At 54.5% G+C, this 17,391-nt stretch overlaps 5 protein-coding genes across 5 annotated transcripts; 3 read left to right on the forward strand and 2 right to left on the reverse strand.

Moving 5' to 3' along the window:
• The first annotated feature begins 385 nt into the window (after nt 1-385).
• On the forward strand, nt 386-1,312 carry LOC125180266 (claw keratin-like). Its single transcript, XM_048049344.2, has 2 exons — nt 386-521; nt 621-1,312. Exon 2 carries the CDS (start codon nt 642-644, stop codon nt 1,056-1,058), a length of 417 nt encoding a protein of 138 aa, XP_047905301.2. The 5' UTR covers nt 386-521; nt 621-641; the 3' UTR covers nt 1,059-1,312.
• Nucleotides 1,313-3,497: 2,185 nt separating this feature from the next.
• On the reverse strand, nt 3,498-3,914 carry LOC125180245 (claw keratin-like). Its single transcript, XM_048049280.2, has one exon. It carries the CDS (start codon nt 3,912-3,914, stop codon nt 3,498-3,500), a length of 417 nt encoding a protein of 138 aa, XP_047905237.1.
• Nucleotides 3,915-5,171: 1,257 nt separating this feature from the next.
• LOC136788076 (claw keratin-like) lies at nt 5,172-5,606 on the forward strand. Its single transcript, XM_066985873.1, has one exon. It carries the CDS (start codon nt 5,172-5,174, stop codon nt 5,604-5,606), a length of 435 nt encoding a protein of 144 aa, XP_066841974.1.
• A 2,496-nt stretch (nt 5,607-8,102) lies between these two features.
• LOC136788120 (claw keratin-like) lies at nt 8,103-8,892 on the reverse strand. Its single transcript, XM_066986104.1, has one exon. The coding sequence runs from the start codon at nt 8,869-8,871 to the stop codon at nt 8,437-8,439; it is 435 nt and encodes a 144-aa protein (XP_066842205.1). The 5' UTR covers nt 8,872-8,892; the 3' UTR covers nt 8,103-8,436.
• A 1,189-nt stretch (nt 8,893-10,081) lies between these two features.
• On the forward strand, nt 10,082-10,907 carry LOC136788184 (claw keratin-like). Its single transcript, XM_066986268.1, has one exon. The coding sequence runs from the start codon at nt 10,132-10,134 to the stop codon at nt 10,564-10,566; it is 435 nt and encodes a 144-aa protein (XP_066842369.1). The 5' UTR covers nt 10,082-10,131; the 3' UTR covers nt 10,567-10,907.
• Nucleotides 10,908-17,391: the final 6,484 nt, after the last annotated feature.

The following is a 17,391-nucleotide window of genomic DNA, read 5'->3' on the forward strand; positions in this document are numbered from 1 at the left end:
CCAAACACTCACCATCACCCTGTACAGACAAGGGTTGCAAGGCACTCAGGTGGGAGTTTAGGAGCATCCCTAATCATTGCCCTTCTCCATGCTCTGTGAGAAAAGGGGTACTCCTTGCTCTCGAATTCACCTGAAGGCCAAACAAAGAGCTGTGGTTGTGTTGGCATTGTGGGTGAAGCCCAATCCGCCTGGGGGATTAGGAATTCATTGGGGTTTATTAGTGCCATGAGGTCAGCTTCAGCAGCTGCTGGCCTTTCATGTAGGTGAGTGTCATGGTTTGTTCCTCCCATCACCTCCCTGCTCCCCAGGGCACATTTCTGCCTCAGTGTCCCCAGTGGGGAGGGATATAATTGCCTCGCATCTCCACGTGTTTCATGAAGGTTGTCAGCTTTATTGCATGAATGTCTGGGGCTTCCACCTATGTTTGATGCCAGGGGCTGTCTGGGACAGGTATAAAAGGGCTGAGGGCTTTGCAGCCCTCTATCCTGCTTCCTCCACTTGTCTCTAAACAGATCACCTGGGTAAGTCGTGCTCTTGGAGGCTTCTCAGGGTTTCTCTCCCTGCCTCCATCAGTACAGCCTCTCCCCAGATCCTTGCCTAATTCTGCCTGTTCTTTGCAGTACTCCTTGCCTGCGTGGAAGATGTCTTGCTCCAGCCTGTGTGCCCCTGTGTGTGGGGTGGCTGCCCCGGCCCCAGTGGCTGACAGCGCCAACGAGCCCTGCGTGCGGCAGTGTCCCGACTCCACCGTGGTGATCCAGCCCCCGGCCACGGTGCTCACCTTGCCCGGGCCCATCCTCAGCTCCTTCCCGCAGCATGCCGTGGTGGGCTCGGCAGGAGTCCCGGGTGTGGCAGGGGGCTTCGGCGGCACTTTTGGAGGCCGTGGTGTCTTTGGAGGCTATGGAGGCCTTGGGGGTTATGGTGGCCTTTTGGGCTATGGAGGCCTTGGGGGCTATGGAGGCCTTGGGGGTTATGGGGGCTATGGAGCCTTTGGGAGCTGCGGATACGGAGGCTGGCGTCTGGGCCACAGGTACCTCAGTGGCAACTGCGGGCCCTGCTAAGCCCACCTCTGGCTCCAGCCCCTGGTGAAGGAATGCTCCGCAGCTGCCCTGGAACATCCCAACGTGACACCTTCAGGAAAAGCTCCCACTCATCTTCACTGGTTTCCAGAGCTTGGAGGCCTTATGCCTTCATGGGGCCCCTCTGCCCTTCTCCTCGCTGCTTGAGCTTCGCTTCAGGACTCAATACCCCATGATGATGCAGCCAAGCACCAGACGCCTCCTGTGGCATGGCTGTTGCTCACTACTGCTCTGCCTTCTGCAAGGAGTCAGGGCCTGGCTTCCTGCCGTCTCCCTGATCCCCTACAATCCCCTACAGCAGCAATAAATACTCTGTTACAGCACATTCTTGACCACAGTTTTTCCTTGTTGCTTCCTCCTCTCCATCCTTGCCGTACGGATGCACCATCTTTCTGGGTCCATCCCTACAAGTTGCCACCCGGGGCATTCTCAGGGACCCTGCAGGCGTTCCTTCACCTCCATGCCCTACCCCGGGCAACACAGCCATTGCAAGAGGGTTGCCACACCTTCCCCAAGGGCAAACGCGTGGTTGGAGCCACCTGAGAGGCCATGGGGCAGCCAAAAGAGGCTGAGGGCTCCCCACCAGCCTTTCCTCCAGACCCCCCAGTTTCCCTCCTCTTCCTCCCACATCTCCATGGAGCACTTGCACGCCTTTCCCCACCACTGGCCAGAAGCTCTTCCCTGTATACACAGCTTGCCTGCTTGTAGCTGGTGGACACAGCTCTGCCCGGGTAGGACAGCAGTGCTCCACACAGCCCCATACTGCAGACATGCTGCCAGGCCATGGCTGCCCTTCCTCACACACCAGCACACCAAGCGACCTGCACGGCCAGGCCCCCAGAACACCTGGCCACAACGGCTGTGAGGAGGCACGACTGCTGCCTCCCATCACTCTGCCCTCACCCAGCATGCAGGCGATGCCATGGGTGGCAGGACCCAGTGGTTGGCTGGGGGTCCTAGCACTGGAGCCTGGGGAGTGGTGTGGATGGGCAGAAATGGAAAAGAGGTCCTCAAGCACAAGAGGAGACACACAAACTTCTGCACAGGTGGTGGAGGAAAGCTGTGGCTGCTCTGACAGTTCACTGACGTTTTCCCCTTCCCCTGTCTTGACAATTACGGGTGATGCATGTTCTCCTGAGCCTCCAGCAGGGACCGATGTGCTGCCCCACTGCTCTTCTTGATTTCCCTGACAAGAATCGTCTCCAAGAAAGACCACTGTGCAGAGCCAGGATCACACGATCAGAAGACTTTTAGGGAAGGAAGGGACATGAGGAGGGTACGGACACCCGCCTCCTGCTCAAGGCCTTTGTGCCCCCTGGCTCTGGATGGCTGCAATGGGTACATGATGTGAGGGGAACCTTGGGCAGACTTGGCTGTGTCTCCTTCACCCCTTTCCCAGTGCCACCAGTTGCAGCTGGGCACATGAGCACAGTCAGCAGGTGGCAGGAGCCCTGACCATGCAGTGGCCATCTCTCTGTCTCCCCAGACCTCCACGGGTGACCATAGAAAAGGCAATATAAAGAGGTCAAACATGCTGTGGTGGCTGTGCAAGACGTCTGTTTCTCCGTCGTGTTCTCAAAGTAGGATTGGGTATGCATTGCCATTCTTCCCACTGAGAGAAGGGAGGAGGTTCAGGGGGCTGTCCTCTACAAGACCCACTGGGGACTCTGATCTTCAGTCATAATGCCATGCCCCAGTGGCCCAAAGAATCATAGAATCATAGAATATCACGATTTGGAAGGGACCAATAGGGATCATCAAGTCCAACTCCTGGCACCGCAGAGGTCTTCCCAAAATTTTAGACCATGTGACTATGTGCACAGTGCAATAGCTTATTAAATTCAGACAGGTTTGGTGCAGTGACTACTTCACTGGGGAGCCTGTTCCAGTGTGCAACCACCCACTGAAGAACATCTTCCTGATGTCCAGCCTAAACCTCCCCTGTCTCAGCTTAACACCCAGTAGCAAAGGTCCCAGTAGCAAAGCCAGGAGTGCAGCCAACAGCCCAACTGCCCTGGCTCTGCGTTTTGGGGGAAGTCTGGAAGAAGAAGGATGAAGAAATACCATGGGTCGAGAATGTGTTGCAACAGAACTTTTATTGTAAGTCCAGGGGAGCAGGAAATTGGCAGAAAGGCAGCCCCTGTCCAGGAGCATCCACCAACTCCTTGGAAAAAGCACATAGGATGGAACCAGAAATGACACCACAGGAACAGGAGGAAGGTGCTGGGTTGCGTATCACGGGGCAGCAAGTCCTGAAGAGAATCTCAAGCGGGGCAGGTAAAAGTCAGAGTTGCACCCTGTGCAGGCATGAGGCCTCCAAGCTCTGGAGACCAGTGAAGGCGAATGGGAGCCCTTTCTGTTGGGACATACCAGGGCAGTTCTGGAGCACTCCTTCATCAGGGGCTGGAGCCAGAGATGGGCTTAGCAGGGCCCGCAGTTGCCACTGAGGTACCTGAGGCCCCGACGCCAGCCGCCATATCCGCAGCTCCCAAAGGCTGCATAGCCCCCATAGCCCCCAAGGCCTCCATAACCACCAAGGCCTCCATAACCACTAAGGCCGCCATAGCTCAAAAGGCCTCCATAGCCCCCAAAGCCACCACGGCCTCCAAAAGTGCCGCCAAAGCCCCCTGCCACACCCGGGACTCCCGCCGAGCCGACCACGGCATGCTGCGGGAAGGAGCTGAGGATGGGCCCGGGCAAGGTGAGCACCGTGGCCGGGGGCTGGATCACCACGGTGGAGTCAGGGCACTGCTGCACACAGGGCTCGTTGGCACTGTCAGCCACTGGGGCCGGGGCGGCCACCCCACACACAGGGGCACACAGGCTGGAGCAGGACATCTTCCACGCAGGCAAGGAGTACTGCAAAGTGCAGGCAGAATTAGGCAAGGATCTGGGGAGAGGCTGTATTGATGAAGTCAGGGAGAGAGCCGCGAGAAGCCTCCAAGAGCAGGACTTACCCAGGTGATCTGTTTAGAGACAAGTGGAAGAAGCAGAATAGAGGGCTGCAAAGACCTCAGCCCTTTTATACCTATCCCTGAGAGCCTGCAGCATCGAACAGTTGGAAGCCCCAGGTATTCATGCAATAAAGCTTGCACCAACATGACACATGTGGAGATGCGAGGCAATTAAATCCCTTCCCATCACGGACATGAGGCGCTAACCGTGCCCTGGGGAGCAGGGAGGTGATGGGAGGGACAGACCATGCCACTCACCTACATGAAAGGCTAGGCGCCACTAAAGCTGACCTCACAGCACCAGTAAATCCCAATGTGTTCATAATCCAAAACTTAGTCTATGAGGAAGTGTCAGAGATATTTTGCGGAAGAAGCTCTTTGCAACTGTGCACAAGGCCAGCACGCCTGCCATTACCGCCCTTTTATGGGCTGGTAAACAGAGGTGGTAGAAGTTTGGGTAAAGGGATGAAGCCATCCCAACCACTTGCAAAAGCTCCCAAACACTCACCATCACCCTGTACAGGCAAGGGCTGCAAGGCACTCAGGTGGGAGTTCAGGAGCATTCCTAACCATTGCCCTTTTCCCTGCCCCTTGGGACATGTGGTACTCCTTGCTCTCCAACTAACCTGAAGGCCAACCAAAGAGCTGTAGCTGTTTTGGTGTTGTGGGTGATGCCCAAACCACCTGGGGGATTAGGAATTCATTGGGGTTTATTGGTGCCATGATGTCAGCTTTGCAGCAGCTGGTCTGTCATGTAGATGAGTGCCACAGTCTGTTCCTCTCATCACCTCCCTGTACCCCAGGGCACATTTGAGCCTCAATGTCCCCAGTGGGGAGGGATATAATTGCTCCACGTCTCCACGTGTCTCATGAGTTGTGGTGGCTTAAATGCATGAATATCTGGGGCTTCCACCACCGCCTCCTGCCCGATAACACAGCCTGTCTGGGAGAGTTACAAAAGGGCTCAGGGCTTTGCAGCCCTCTATCCTGCTTCCTCCACTTGTCTCTAAACAGATCACCTGGTAAGTCGTGCTCTTGGAGGCTTCTCGCGGCTCTCTCCCTGCCTCCATCAGTACAGCCTCTCCCCAGATCCTTGCCTAATTCTGCCTGTTCTTTGCAGTACTCCTTGCCTGCGTGGAAGATGTCCTGCTCCAGCCTGTGTGCCCCTGTGTGTGGGGTGGCTGCCCCGGCCCCAGTGGCTGACAGCTTCAACGAGCCCTGCGTGCGGCAGTGTCCCGACTCCACCGTGGTGATCCAGCCCCCGGCCACGGTGCTCACCTTGCCCGGGCCCATCCTCAGCTCCTTCCCGCAGCATGCCGTAGTCGGCTCAGCGGGAGTCCCGGGTGTGGCAGGGGGCTTCGGCGGCACTTTTGGAGGCCGTGGTGTCTTTGGGAGCTATGGAGGCCTTGGGGGCTATGGCGGCCTTTTAGGCTATGGAGGCCTTGGGGGTTACGGAGGCCTTGGTGGCTATGGAGGCCTTGGGGGTTATGGGGGCTATGGAGCATTTGGCAGCTGCGGATATGGCAGCTGGCGTCGGGGCCTCAGGTACCTCAGTGGCAACTGCGGGCCCTGCTAAGCCCGCCTCTGGCTCCAACCTCTGACAAAGGAGAGCTCCAGTGCTGCCCTGGTATGTCCCGACATGACACCAGCAGGAAGGGCACCCCTTCATCATCACTGGCCTCCAGAGCTTGGGGGCCCTATGCCTTCATGGGGCGCAACTCTGACTTTTACCTGCCCCGCTTGAGAGTCTCTTCAGGACTTGCTGCCCCGTGATACGCAACCCAGCACCTTCCTCCTGTTCCTGTGGTGTCATTTCTGGTTCCATCCTATGTGCTTTTTCCAAGGAGTTGGTGGATGCTCCTGGACAGGGGCTGCCTTTCTGCCATCTTCCTGCTCCCCTGGACTTGCAATAAAAGCTCTATTGCACCACATTCTCGACCCATGGTATTTCTTCATCCTTCTTCTTCCAGACTTCCCCCAAACCTCAGAGCCGGGGCAGTTGGGCCGCTGGCTGCACTCCTGGCTTTGCTAATGGGGCCTTTGGGCCGCTGGGGCAGGGCATTACAACTGAAGATCAGAGTCCCCAGTGGGTCTTGTAGAGGACAGCCCCCTGAACCTCCTCCCTTCTCTCAGTGGGAAGAATGGCAATGTTCTCAATGTTTTCAATCTCAATGTTCTTTGAGAACACGACAGAGAAACAGACGTCTTGCACAGCCACCACAGCATGTTTGACCTCTTTATATTGCCTTTTCTATGGTCACCCGTGGAGGTCTGGGGAGACAGAGAGGCGGCCACTGCATGGTCAGGGCTCCTGCCACCTGCTGACTGTGCTCATGTGCCCAGCTGCAACTGGTGGCACTGGGAAGAGGTGAAGGAGACACAGCCAAGTCTGCCCAAGGTTCCCCTCATATCATGTACCCATTGCAGCCATCCAGAGCCAGGGGGCACAAAGGCCTTGAGTAGGAGGTGGGTGTCCGTACCCTCCTCATGTCCCTTCCTTTCCCAAACATCTCCTCATCGTGTGATCCTGGCTCTGCACAGTGGTGTTTCTTGGAGACGGTTCCTGCTAGGGAAATCAAGAAGAGCAGTGGGGCAGCACGTTGTTCACTGCTGGGGGCTCAGGAGAACATGCATCACCCGTAATTGTCAAGACAGGGGAAGGGGAAAACAGCAGCAAACTGTCCGAGCAGCCACAGCTTTCCTCCACCACCTGCGCAGAAGTTTTTGTGTCTCCTCTTGTGCTTGAGGACCTCTTTTCCATTTCTGCCCATCCACACCACTCCTCAGGCTCCAGTGCTAGGACCCCCAGCCAACCACTGGGTGCTGCCTCACATAGCATCCCCTGCATGCTGGGTGAGGGCAGAGTGGTGGGAGGCAGCAGTCGTGCCTCCTCACAGCCGTTGTGGCCAGGTGTTCTGGGGGCCTGGCCGTGCAGGTCGCTTTGTGTGCTGGTGTGTGAGGAAGGGCAGCCATGGCCTGGCAGCATGTCTGCAGTATGGGGCTGTGTGGAGCACTGCTGTCCTACCCGGGCAGAGCTGTGTCCACCAGCTACAAGCAGGCAAGCTGTGTATACAGGGAAGAGCTTCTGGCCCAGTGGTGGGGAAAGACGTGCAAGTGCTCCATGGAGATGTGGGAGGAAGAGGAGGGAAACCCGAGGGGCTGGAGGAAAGGCTGGTCGGAGGACCTCCGCCTCCTTCCTCTGTCCCGTTGCCTTCCACTTGGCTCTAACCAGGCCTATGCCCTTAGGGAGGCTGTTCTGACCCTCTTATAATGGCCGTGCGGTGCAGGGCATTTGGAGGAGTTGAGGGAATGCCTGCAGGGCCCCTGAAAATGCTCCGGTGGCAGCTCCCTGGCCTCACAGCAAGAAGTGAATGGAGGTAGGAACATGCAAAAAATGGGGTCGAAAATGTGGTGCAACAGAGATTTTATTTCAGTTCCAAGGGAGCATGGAGACAGCAGAAGGGTAGCCCCTGGCCAGGGGCAGGCCCGACTCCTTGCATAAACAAGAGAAGAGGTGAGCATCAGCAATGCCACAGGAACAGGCGTATGGTGCTGGGCAGTGTCATCATGGGGCAGCAAGTCCTGAAAAAAAGCTCAAGCAGGAAGGACAAAGACAGAGATGGGCCCCATGCAGGCATGAAACCTCCAGACTCTGAAGCCTGGGGATGCTGAAGAGGAGCCCTTCCTGGCAACATCAGGTAGGGATGTTCCATGGAAGCTCTAGAGCCCTCCTTCATCAGGGGAGAGCTTCTGGCCCAGGGATGGGGAAAGGCATGCAAGTGCTCCATGGAGATGTGGGAGGAAGAGGAGGGAAACCCGAGGGGCTGGAGGAAAGGCTGGTGGGTGGACCTCCGCCTCCTTCCTCTGTCCCGTGGCCTCCCAGCTGACTCTAACCAGGCCTTTGCCCTTGGGGAGGCTGTGGCAACCCTCTTGTAATGGCCGTGATGCGCAGGGCTTTTGGAGGAGGTGAGGGAGTGCATACGGGGCCCCTGAGGACTCCGCGGTGGCAGCTCCCTAGCCTTACAGCAAGAAGCAAACGGAGGAAGGGTCACAGAAAAGACAGGGTCCAGAATGAGGTGCAACAGAGTTTTTATTTCAGGTCCAGGGGAGCAGGGAGATGGCAGAAAGGCAGCCAATGACTCCTTGCAGAAGGCAGAGCGTTGGTGAGCAGCCGCAATGCCACAGGAGGCGTCCGTTGCTTGGCTGCATCGTCATGGGGCAGCAAGTCCTGTAGAGAAGCTCAAGCAGGGAGGAGAAGGACAGAGGTGGGCCCCATGCAGGCATTAGGCCTCCATGCTCTGGAGACCAGCGATGATAAAGGGGAGCCTTCCTGATGGTGTCATGTTATGACATTCCGGGGCAGCTCTGGAGCTCTCCTTCGTCAGGGGCTGGAGCCAGTGGTGGGCTTAGCAGGGCCCACAGCTGCCACTGAGGTACCTGAGGCCCCGGCGCCAGCCTCCGTATCCACAGCTCCCAAAGGCTCCATAGCCCCCATAGCCTCCAAGGCCTCCATAGCCCCCAAGGCCTCCATAACCACCAAGGCCTCCATAGCCCAAAAGGCCGCCATAGCCCCCAAGGCCTCCATAGCCCCCAAAGCCACCACGGCCTCCAAAAGTGCCGCCGAAGCCCCCTGCCACACCCGGGACTCCGGCCGAGCCGACCACGGCATGCTGCGGGAAGGAGCTGAGGATGGGCCCGGGCAAGGTGAGCACCGTGGCCGGGGGCTGGATCACCACGGTGGAGTCGGGGCACTGCCGCACGCAGGGCTCGTTGGCACTGTCAGCCACTGGGGCCGGGGCGGCCACCCCACACACAGGGGCACACAGGCTGGAGCAGGACATCTTCCACGCAGGCAAGAAGTACTGCAAAGGGCAGGCAGAATTAGGCAAGGATCTGGGGAGAGGCTGAACTGATGGAGGTAGGGAGAGAGCCCCGAGAAACCTCCAAGAGCACGACTTACCCAGGTGATCTGTTTAGAGACAAGTGGAGGAAGCAGAATAGAGGGCTGCAAAGCCCTCAGCCCTTTTATATCTGTCTCAGACAGCCTGTGGCGTTGAACAGAGTTGGAAGCCCCAGATATTCATGCAATAAAACTGAAACCCTTCATGACACACGTGGAGACGTGGAGCAATTATATCGCTCCCCATTGAGGACACTGAGGCTCAAACATGCGCAGGAGAACAGGGATGTGATGGGAGGAACAAGCTGTGACACATAACGTCTTGAAAGGCCAGCTGCTACTGAAGCTGACCTCACGGCACCAATAAACCCCAATGAATTCCTAATCCCCCAGGCGGATTGGGCTTCACCCACAATGCCAACACAGCCACAGCTCTTTGCTTGGCCTTTGGGTGAATTGGAGAGCAAGGAGTAGCACATGTCCCATGGGGCAGGGAAAAGGGCAATGGTTAGGGATGCTCCTAAACTCCCACCTGAGTGCCTTGCAGTCCTTGCCTGTACAGGGTGATGGTGAGTGTTTGGGAGCTTTTGCAAGTGGTTGGGATGGCTTCATCCCTTTACCCAAACTTCTACCACCTCTGTTTACCAGCCCATAAAAGGGAGGTAATGGCAGGCGTGCTGGCTGTGCACAGGGTTGCAAAGCACATCTTCCGCCAATTACCCGTGATTCTTCCACATAGAGAACGTTTGGGATTAGGGAAAAATCAGGGTTTATTGGTGTTTCAGGTCAGCTTCAGCAGTGTCTGGCCTTTGATGTAGTTGAATGGCACGGTTTGTCACTCCCATCACCTCCCTGCTCCCCAGGGCAAGTTTGAGCCACAGTGTCCCTGATGGGGAGGGATATAATTGCTCCACATCGCCAAGTGTGTCATGATTTGTGCTGGCTTTATTGCATGAATATCTGAGGCTTCCACCACCGCCCCCTGCCTGATGTTGCAGGCTGTCTGGGACAGGTATAAAAGGGCTGAGGGCTTCGCAGCCCTCTATCCTGCTTCCTCCACTTGTCTCTAAACAGATCACCTGGTAAGTCGTGCTCTTGGAGGCTTCTCGGGGCTCTCTCCCTGCCTCCATCAGTACAGCCTCTCCCCAGATCCTTGCCTAACTCTGCCTGCACTTTGCAGTACTCCTTGCCTGCGTGGAAGATGTCCTGCTCCAGCCTGTGTGCCCCTGTGTGTGGGGTGGCTGCCCCGGCCCCAGTGGCTGACAGTGCCAACGAGCCCTGCGTGCGGCAGTGCCCCGACTCCACCGTGGTGATCCAGCCCCCGGCCACGGTGCTCACCTTGCCCGGGCCCATCCTCAGCTCCTTCCCGCAGCATGCCGTGGTCGGCTCGGCCGGAGTCCCGGGTGTGGCAGGGGGCTTCGGCGGCACTTTTGGAGGCCGTGGTGGCTTTGGGGGCTATGGAGGCCTTTTGGGCTATGGAGGCCTTGGTGGTTATGGAGGCCTTGGTGGTTATGGAGGCCTTGGGGGCTATGGAGGCCTTGGGGGTTATGGGGGCTATGGAGCCTTTGGCAGCTGCAGATATGGCGGCTGGCGTCGGGGCCTCAGGTACCTCAGTGGCAACTGCGGGCCCTGCTAAGCCCACCTCTGGCTCCAACCTCTGACAAAGGAGAGCTCCAGAGCTGCCCTGGTATGTCCCGCCATGACACCAGCAGGAAGGGCACCCCTTCATCATCACTGGCCTCCAGAGCTTGGGGGCCTCGTGCCTGCATGGGGCGCAACTCTGACTTTTACCTGCCCCGCTAGAGATTGTCTTTAGGACTTGCTGCCCCGTGATACGCAACCCAGCACCTTCCTCCTGTTCCTGTGGCGTCATTTCTGGTTCCATTCTCTGTGCTTTTTCCAAGGAGTTGGTGGATGCTCCTGGACAGGGGCTGCCTTTCTGCCATCTTCCTGCTCCCCTGGACTTGCAATAAAAGCTCTATTGCACCACATTCTCGACCCATGTGTTGTGGTTTAACCCGGCTGGCAGCTAAACACCACACAGCCGTTCGCTCACCCTCCCCCCTCCCTCTCTGGGATGGCGGAGAGAAACAGGAAAGTGAAGCCGGTGAGTTGAGATAAAGACAGTTTATTAAGACAGGAATATATTAATATAAGGAATATAAGGAATATAATAATAACAATAATAATAATAATAGTGATAATGATAATAGTATTAACAATAATAATGTGTAAGAAAACAAGTGATGCACAATGCAATTGCTCACCACCCGCTGACCGATGCCCAGCCTATTCCCGAGCAGCCGGCCCCCCCACCCCGGCCAGCCACCCCTATATATTGTTTAGCATGACGTCAGATGGTATGGAATACCCCTTTGGCCAGTTTGGGTCAGCTGTCCTGGGTCTGTCCCCTCCCAGCTCCTGCTGCACCCCCAGCCTGCTCGCTGGCAGGACAGAGCGAGAAGCCGAAAAGTCCTTGGCCTGGTGTAAACACTGCTCTGCAACAATTAAAACATCAGCATGTTATCAGCGCTCTTCTCATCCTAATCCAAAACATAGCACCCTACCAGCTACTATGAGCTACTTAACTCTGTCCTAACTGGAACCAGGACAGATATCCACCCCTTATTCCATACCATTTATGTCATGCTCAGGTTACACTCTGTCCAATACATTCTAATTAATCACCATTTTCATCTATGATATATAGCAATCATGGTAGTGATGACATACATTATTATATAATAATTAACATACTACAATTCAACTCATGGGCTATTCTCACCCAGTATCAAATCCCCTTGAGGTACACACCGGACCTCCCCATTCTTTTGCATTACCCACCAAGTGCATCCAGGTCCCTGAGCAAAAGCAATTCCACGAATGGGTTTGCCTTTTCCTGAGGCAGGAGTAGCCCAGACTGTTTTACCCAGCATGTTTCTTACGTGCACTACAGGAACTTTATCCCCTTCTACAGTGCGTAACAGGTTTGATTGGGCAGGTCCAGCTCGGTTGGCAGATCCCCTGGTATTGACTAACCAGGTGGCCTTTGCCAAATGTGTATCCCAATTTTTGAATGTCCCAGCACCCATTGCTTTCAGTGTAGTCTTCAACAGTCCATTGTATCGTTCAACTTTTCCAGAGGCTGGTGCATGATAGGGGATGTGATACACCCACTCAATACCATGTTCTTTGGCCCAAGTGTCTATAAGGTTGTTTCGGAAATGAGTCCCGTTGTCTGACTCAATTCTCTCTGGGGTGCCATGTCGCCATAAGACTTGCTTTTCAAGGCCCAGGATAGTGTTCCGGGCGGTGGCATGGGGCACAGGATATGTTTCCAGCCGTCCGGTGGTTGCTTCCACCATTGTAAGTACGTGGCGCTTGCCGTTGCGGGTTTGAGGGAGTGTGATGTAATCAATCTGCCAGGCCTCTCCATATTTATATTTCAGCCATCGTCCTCCATACCAAAGAGGTTTTGACTGTTTGGCTTGCTTGATTGCAGCACGTTTCACAGTCATGAATAACCTGTGCTATAGTGTCCATGGTCAGGTCCACCCCTCGATCACGAGCCCATCTGTATGTTGCATCTCTACCTTGATGGCCTGAGGTGTCATGGGCCCATCGGGCTATAAATAATTCACCTTTATGTTGCCAGTCCAGGTCCACCTGAGCCACTTCAATCTTAGCAGCCTGATCCACCTGCTGGTTGTTTTGATGTTCTTCAGTAGCCCGATTCTTGGGCACATGAGCATCTACATGGCGTACCTTTACAACCAGGTTCTCTACCCGGGCAGCAATATCTTGCCACAATGCCGCAGCCCAGATGGGCTTGCCCCTGCGCTACCAGTTGTTCTGCTTCCATTGCTGTAACCACCCCCACAGGGCATTTGCTACCATCCATGAATCAGTATAGAGATAGAGAACTGGCCACTTTTCTCGTTCAGCAATATCTAAAGCCAGCTGAATGGCTTTCACTTCTGCAAACTGACTCGATTCACCTTCTCCCTCAGCAGCTTCTGCAACTCGTCGTGTAGGACTCCATACAGCAGCTTTCCATCTCCGATGCTTTCCCACAATACGACAGGACCCGTCAGTGAACAAGGCATATTTCTTCTCATTTTCCGGTAGCTTGTTGTACAGTGGGGCTTCTTCAGCATGAACCACCTCCTCCTCTGATGATATCCCAAAGTATTTGCCTTCTGGCCAGTCCATAATCACCTCCAAGATTCCTGGGCGACTGGGGTTTCCTATTCGAGCTCGCTGAGTAATCAGTGCAACCCACTTGCTCCATGTAGCATCAGTTGCATGATGTGTAGAGGGGACCCTTCCTTTGAACATCCAGCCTAGTACCGGCAGTCGGGGTGCCAGGAGGAGCTGCGCTTCAGTACCGACCACTTCCGAAGCAGATCGAACTCCTTCATATGCTGCCAATATCTCCTTTTCAGTTGGAGTATAGCGGGCTTCAGATCCTCTGTATCCCCGACTCCAAAACCCCAGGGGTCGACCTCGAGTTTCCCCAGGTTCTTTCTGCCAGAGGCTCCAGGTGGGACCATTCTCCCCGGCTGCGGTGTAGAGCACATTCTTTACATCTGGTCCTGTTCGGACTGGCCCGAGGGCTACTGCATGAACTATTTCCTGCTTAATTTGTTCAAAGGCTTGTCGTTGCTCAGGGCCCCATTCAAAAGCATTCTTCTTACGGGTTACTTGGTAGAGCGGGTTTACAATCAGACTGTAATTTGGAATATGCATTCTCCAAAACCCCACGACACCTAGGAAAGTTTGTGTTTCTTTTTTGCTAGTTGGTGGAGACATAGCTGTTATCTTGTTGATCACATCCGTTGGGATTTGACGGCGTCCATCTTGCCATTTTATTCCTAAAAACTGGATCTCTCGTGCAGGTCCTTTAACTTTATTCTGTTTTATGGCAAAACCGGCCTTCAGAAGGATTTGGACTATTTTCTTCCCTTTCTCGAAAACTTCTTCTGCAGTGTCACCCCACACAATGATGTCATCGATGTACTGCAGGTGTTCAGGAGCTTCCCCCTGCTCCAGCGCAGACTGGATCAGTCCATGGCAAATGGTAGGGCTGTGTTTCCACCCCTGGGGCAGCCGATTCCAAGTATATTGGACTCCCCTCCAAGTGAAAGCAAACTGTGGCCTGCACTGTGCTGCTAGAGGGATGGAGAAAAATGCATTAGCGATATCAATTGTGGCATGCCACTTGGCTGCCTTTGATTCCAGTTCATACTGGAGTTCTAGCATGTCCGGCACTGCAGCACTCAGTGGTGGCGTGACTTCGTTCAGGCCACGATAGTCCACTGTTAGTCTCCACTCACCATTAGACTTTCGCACTGGCCATATGGGACTATTAAAAGGTGAATGAGTCTTGCTGATCACTCCTTGGCTCTCCAGTTGACGAATTAGCTTATGGATGGGACTCAGGGAGTCTCGGTTGGTGCGATATTGCCGCCGGTGCACAGTTGTGGTAGCGATCGGCACTTGCTGTTCTTCAACCCTCAGCAACCCCACAACAGAAGGGTCCTCTGAGAGACCAGGCAAGGTAGACAACTGTTTAATGTCCTCTGTCTCCAAGGCAGCTATGCCAAAAGCCCAGCGGAACCCTTTTGGGTCCTTGAAATATCCTCTTCTAAGATAGTCTATGCCAAGGATGCACGGAGCATCTGGGCCAGTCACAATACGGTGCTTTTGCCACTCATTACTGGTTAGACTCACTTCAGCCTCCAATACAGTTAACTGCTGGGATCCCCCCGTCACACCATAAATACAGATGGGCTCTGGCCCTTTATAGCTTGATGGCATTAGAGTACATTGTGCACCGGTGTCTACCAAAGCCTTATACTTCTGTGCGTCTGACGTGCCAGGCCATCGAATCCACACAGTCCAATAAACTCGATTGTCCCTTTCCTCCCCCTGGCTGGAGGCAGGGCCCCTCTAGTCCTGGTCAGAATCTTCGTTTCTGTGTCTAAAGGACTGCCTGCTGGAAGTTGGAGCAGCAAACTTTTCAGAGAATTCCTTTTTCCCACTTGTTTTCCTTTGCAATTCACGTACCCGTGCCTCTAGGGTCGCAGTAGATTTTCCATCCCATTTTCTCATGTCCTCTCCATGGTCACGTAGGTAAAACCACAGGGTGGCGCGGTGTGTGTGCCCACCATATTGTCTTCCTTGCATAGATGAACGTTTACCCCTAATAGCTGAGACACTGGTTTGTACAGGTGGGGAGGAAAATAATCTCTCTTCAAGTTGGTGGATCTTTTCAGAAAGTTTCTCCAAAGTATTCTCTTTTAGCTGGTGGACACTGTTTCGTTCAGGTGGAGGGGAAGATAATCTTTCTTCAAGTTGGTGGATCTTTTCAGAAAGTTTCTCCAAAGCATTCTCTTTTAGCTGGTGGACACTGGTTCGTTCAGGTGGAGGGGAAGATAAATTCTCTTTAAGTTGGTGGACCTCTTCAGAGAGTTTCTCCACAGCCGAGACACAGGCCTGTAGGGAAGAGGAGAGATTCCTTCGTACTGCCGGAGTAATTTAGCCACTTCATTCACTGGGGGATAAGAGGGTGGTGGTGAAGGAGAAAGGGAGAGTGAACAGGTAGGGAAACATGTCTTCCCCTGTCCCCTTCACAGATTGGCTCCCTAACGAAAACAGGCAATAGGTGTAATTGCTAATAGTTTCCGAGATATGGTTTCCAAAGTATAGAGTCGACGTCAGTGCTGAGTACAAATACCAGGTTAAAGTCGTGACCAGATATTTCATCATTTCATAAGCCATTGTTACACCGCACAGTACCATAACAATCTTAAACCAGGGCCCGGAAAGGATAAACAGTGCAACAGGGAGCACATACAGAAAGTAACGCACCATAAAACTCAATTTGGAATACAGGTACAGCAGACTGGAGATTAAGGCAATCAACATCGTGACTAGCAACTATTAAGCAGGTCCAATACTTATACCAATTTTAGTTTAACACACTCTGGTCAGATTTGTCGATATCTCAACCCTTCGTGCCCCACGTTGGGCGCCAAAAGGACTGTGCCACTGCCACTGTGCCACTGCCACTGCGGCAGTGCCCCGACTCCACCGTGGTGATCCAGCCCCCGGCCACGGTGCTCACCTTACCCGGGCCCATCCTCAGCTCCTTCCCGCAGCATGCCGTGGTGGGCTCGGCAGGAGTCCCGGGTGTGGCAGGGGGCTTCGGCGGCACTTTTGGAGGCCGTGGTGGCTTTGGGGGCTATGGAGGCCTTGGGGGCTATGGCAGCCTTTTGGGCTATGGAGGCCTTGGGGGTTACGGAGGCCTTGGTGGCTATGGAGGCCTTGGAGGCTATGGGGGCTATGGAGCATTTGGCAGCTGCGGATATGGCGGCTGGCGTCGGGGCCACAGGTACCTCAGTGGCAACTGCGGGCCCTGCTAAGCCCACCTCTGGCTCCAACCTCTGACAAAGGAGAGCTCCAGAGCTGCCCTGGTATGTCCCGCCATGACACCAGCAGGAAGGGCACCCCTTCATCATCACTGGCCTCCAGAGCTTGGGGGCCTCGTGCCTGCATGGGGCGCAACTCTGACTTTTACCTGCCCCGCTTGAGATTCTCTTCAGGACTTGCTGCCCCGTGATACGCAACCCAGCACCTTCCTCCTGTTCCTGTGGTGTCATTTCTGGTTCCATCCTCTGTGCTTTTTCCAAGGAGTTGGTGGATGCTCCTGGACAGGGGCTGCCTTTCTGCCATCTTCCTGCTCCCCTGGACTTGCAATAAAAGCTCTATTGCACCACATTCTCGACCCATGTGTTGTGGTTTAACCCGGCTGGCAGCTAAACACCACACAGCCGTTCGCTCACCCTCCCACCTCCCTCTCTGGGATGGGGGAGAGAAACGGGAAAGTGAAGCCGGTGAGTTGAGATAAAGACAGTTTATTAAGACAGGAATATATTAATATAAGGAATATAAGGAATATAATAATAACAATAATAATAATAATAGTGATAATGATAATAGTATTAACAATAATAATGTGTAAGAAAACAAGTGATGCACAATGCAATTGCTCACCACCCGCTGACCGATGCCCAGCCTATTCCCGAGCAGCCGGCCCCCCCACCCCGGCCAGCCACCCCTATATATTGTTTAGCATGACGTCAGATGGTATGGAATACCCCTTTGGCCAGTTTGGGTCAGCTGTCCTGGGTCTGTCCCCTCCCAGCTCCTGCTGCACCCCCAGCCTGCTCGCTGGCAGGACAGAGCGAGAAGCCGAAAAGTCCTTGGCCTGGTGTAAACACTGCTCTGCAACAATTAAAACATCAGCATGTTATCAGCGCTCTTCTCATCCTAATCCAAAACATAGCACCCTACCAGCTACTATGAGCTACTTAACTCTGTCCTAACTGGAAGCAGGACACCATGGTATTTCTTCATCCTTCTTCTTCCAGACTTCCCCCAAACCTCAGAGCCGGGG

Source organism: Anser cygnoides, chromosome 33 (assembly GCF_040182565.1).
Source record: "Anser cygnoides isolate HZ-2024a breed goose chromosome 33, Taihu_goose_T2T_genome, whole genome shotgun sequence".
NCBI lineage: Eukaryota > Metazoa > Chordata > Aves > Anseriformes > Anatidae > Anser > Anser cygnoides.

Excerpts from the sequence above, each read along its gene's own strand:
- LOC125180266 (XM_048049344.2), top strand. The coding sequence starts at position 642 with ATGTCTTGCTCCAGCCTGTGTGCCCCTGTGTGTGGGGTGGCTGCCCCG.
- LOC125180245 (XM_048049280.2), bottom strand. The coding sequence starts at position 3,914 with ATGTCCTGCTCCAGCCTGTGTGCCCCTGTGTGTGGGGTGGCCGCCCCG.
- LOC136788076 (XM_066985873.1), top strand. The coding sequence starts at position 5,172 with ATGTCCTGCTCCAGCCTGTGTGCCCCTGTGTGTGGGGTGGCTGCCCCG.
- LOC136788120 (XM_066986104.1), bottom strand. The coding sequence starts at position 8,871 with ATGTCCTGCTCCAGCCTGTGTGCCCCTGTGTGTGGGGTGGCCGCCCCG.
- LOC136788184 (XM_066986268.1), top strand. The coding sequence starts at position 10,132 with ATGTCCTGCTCCAGCCTGTGTGCCCCTGTGTGTGGGGTGGCTGCCCCG.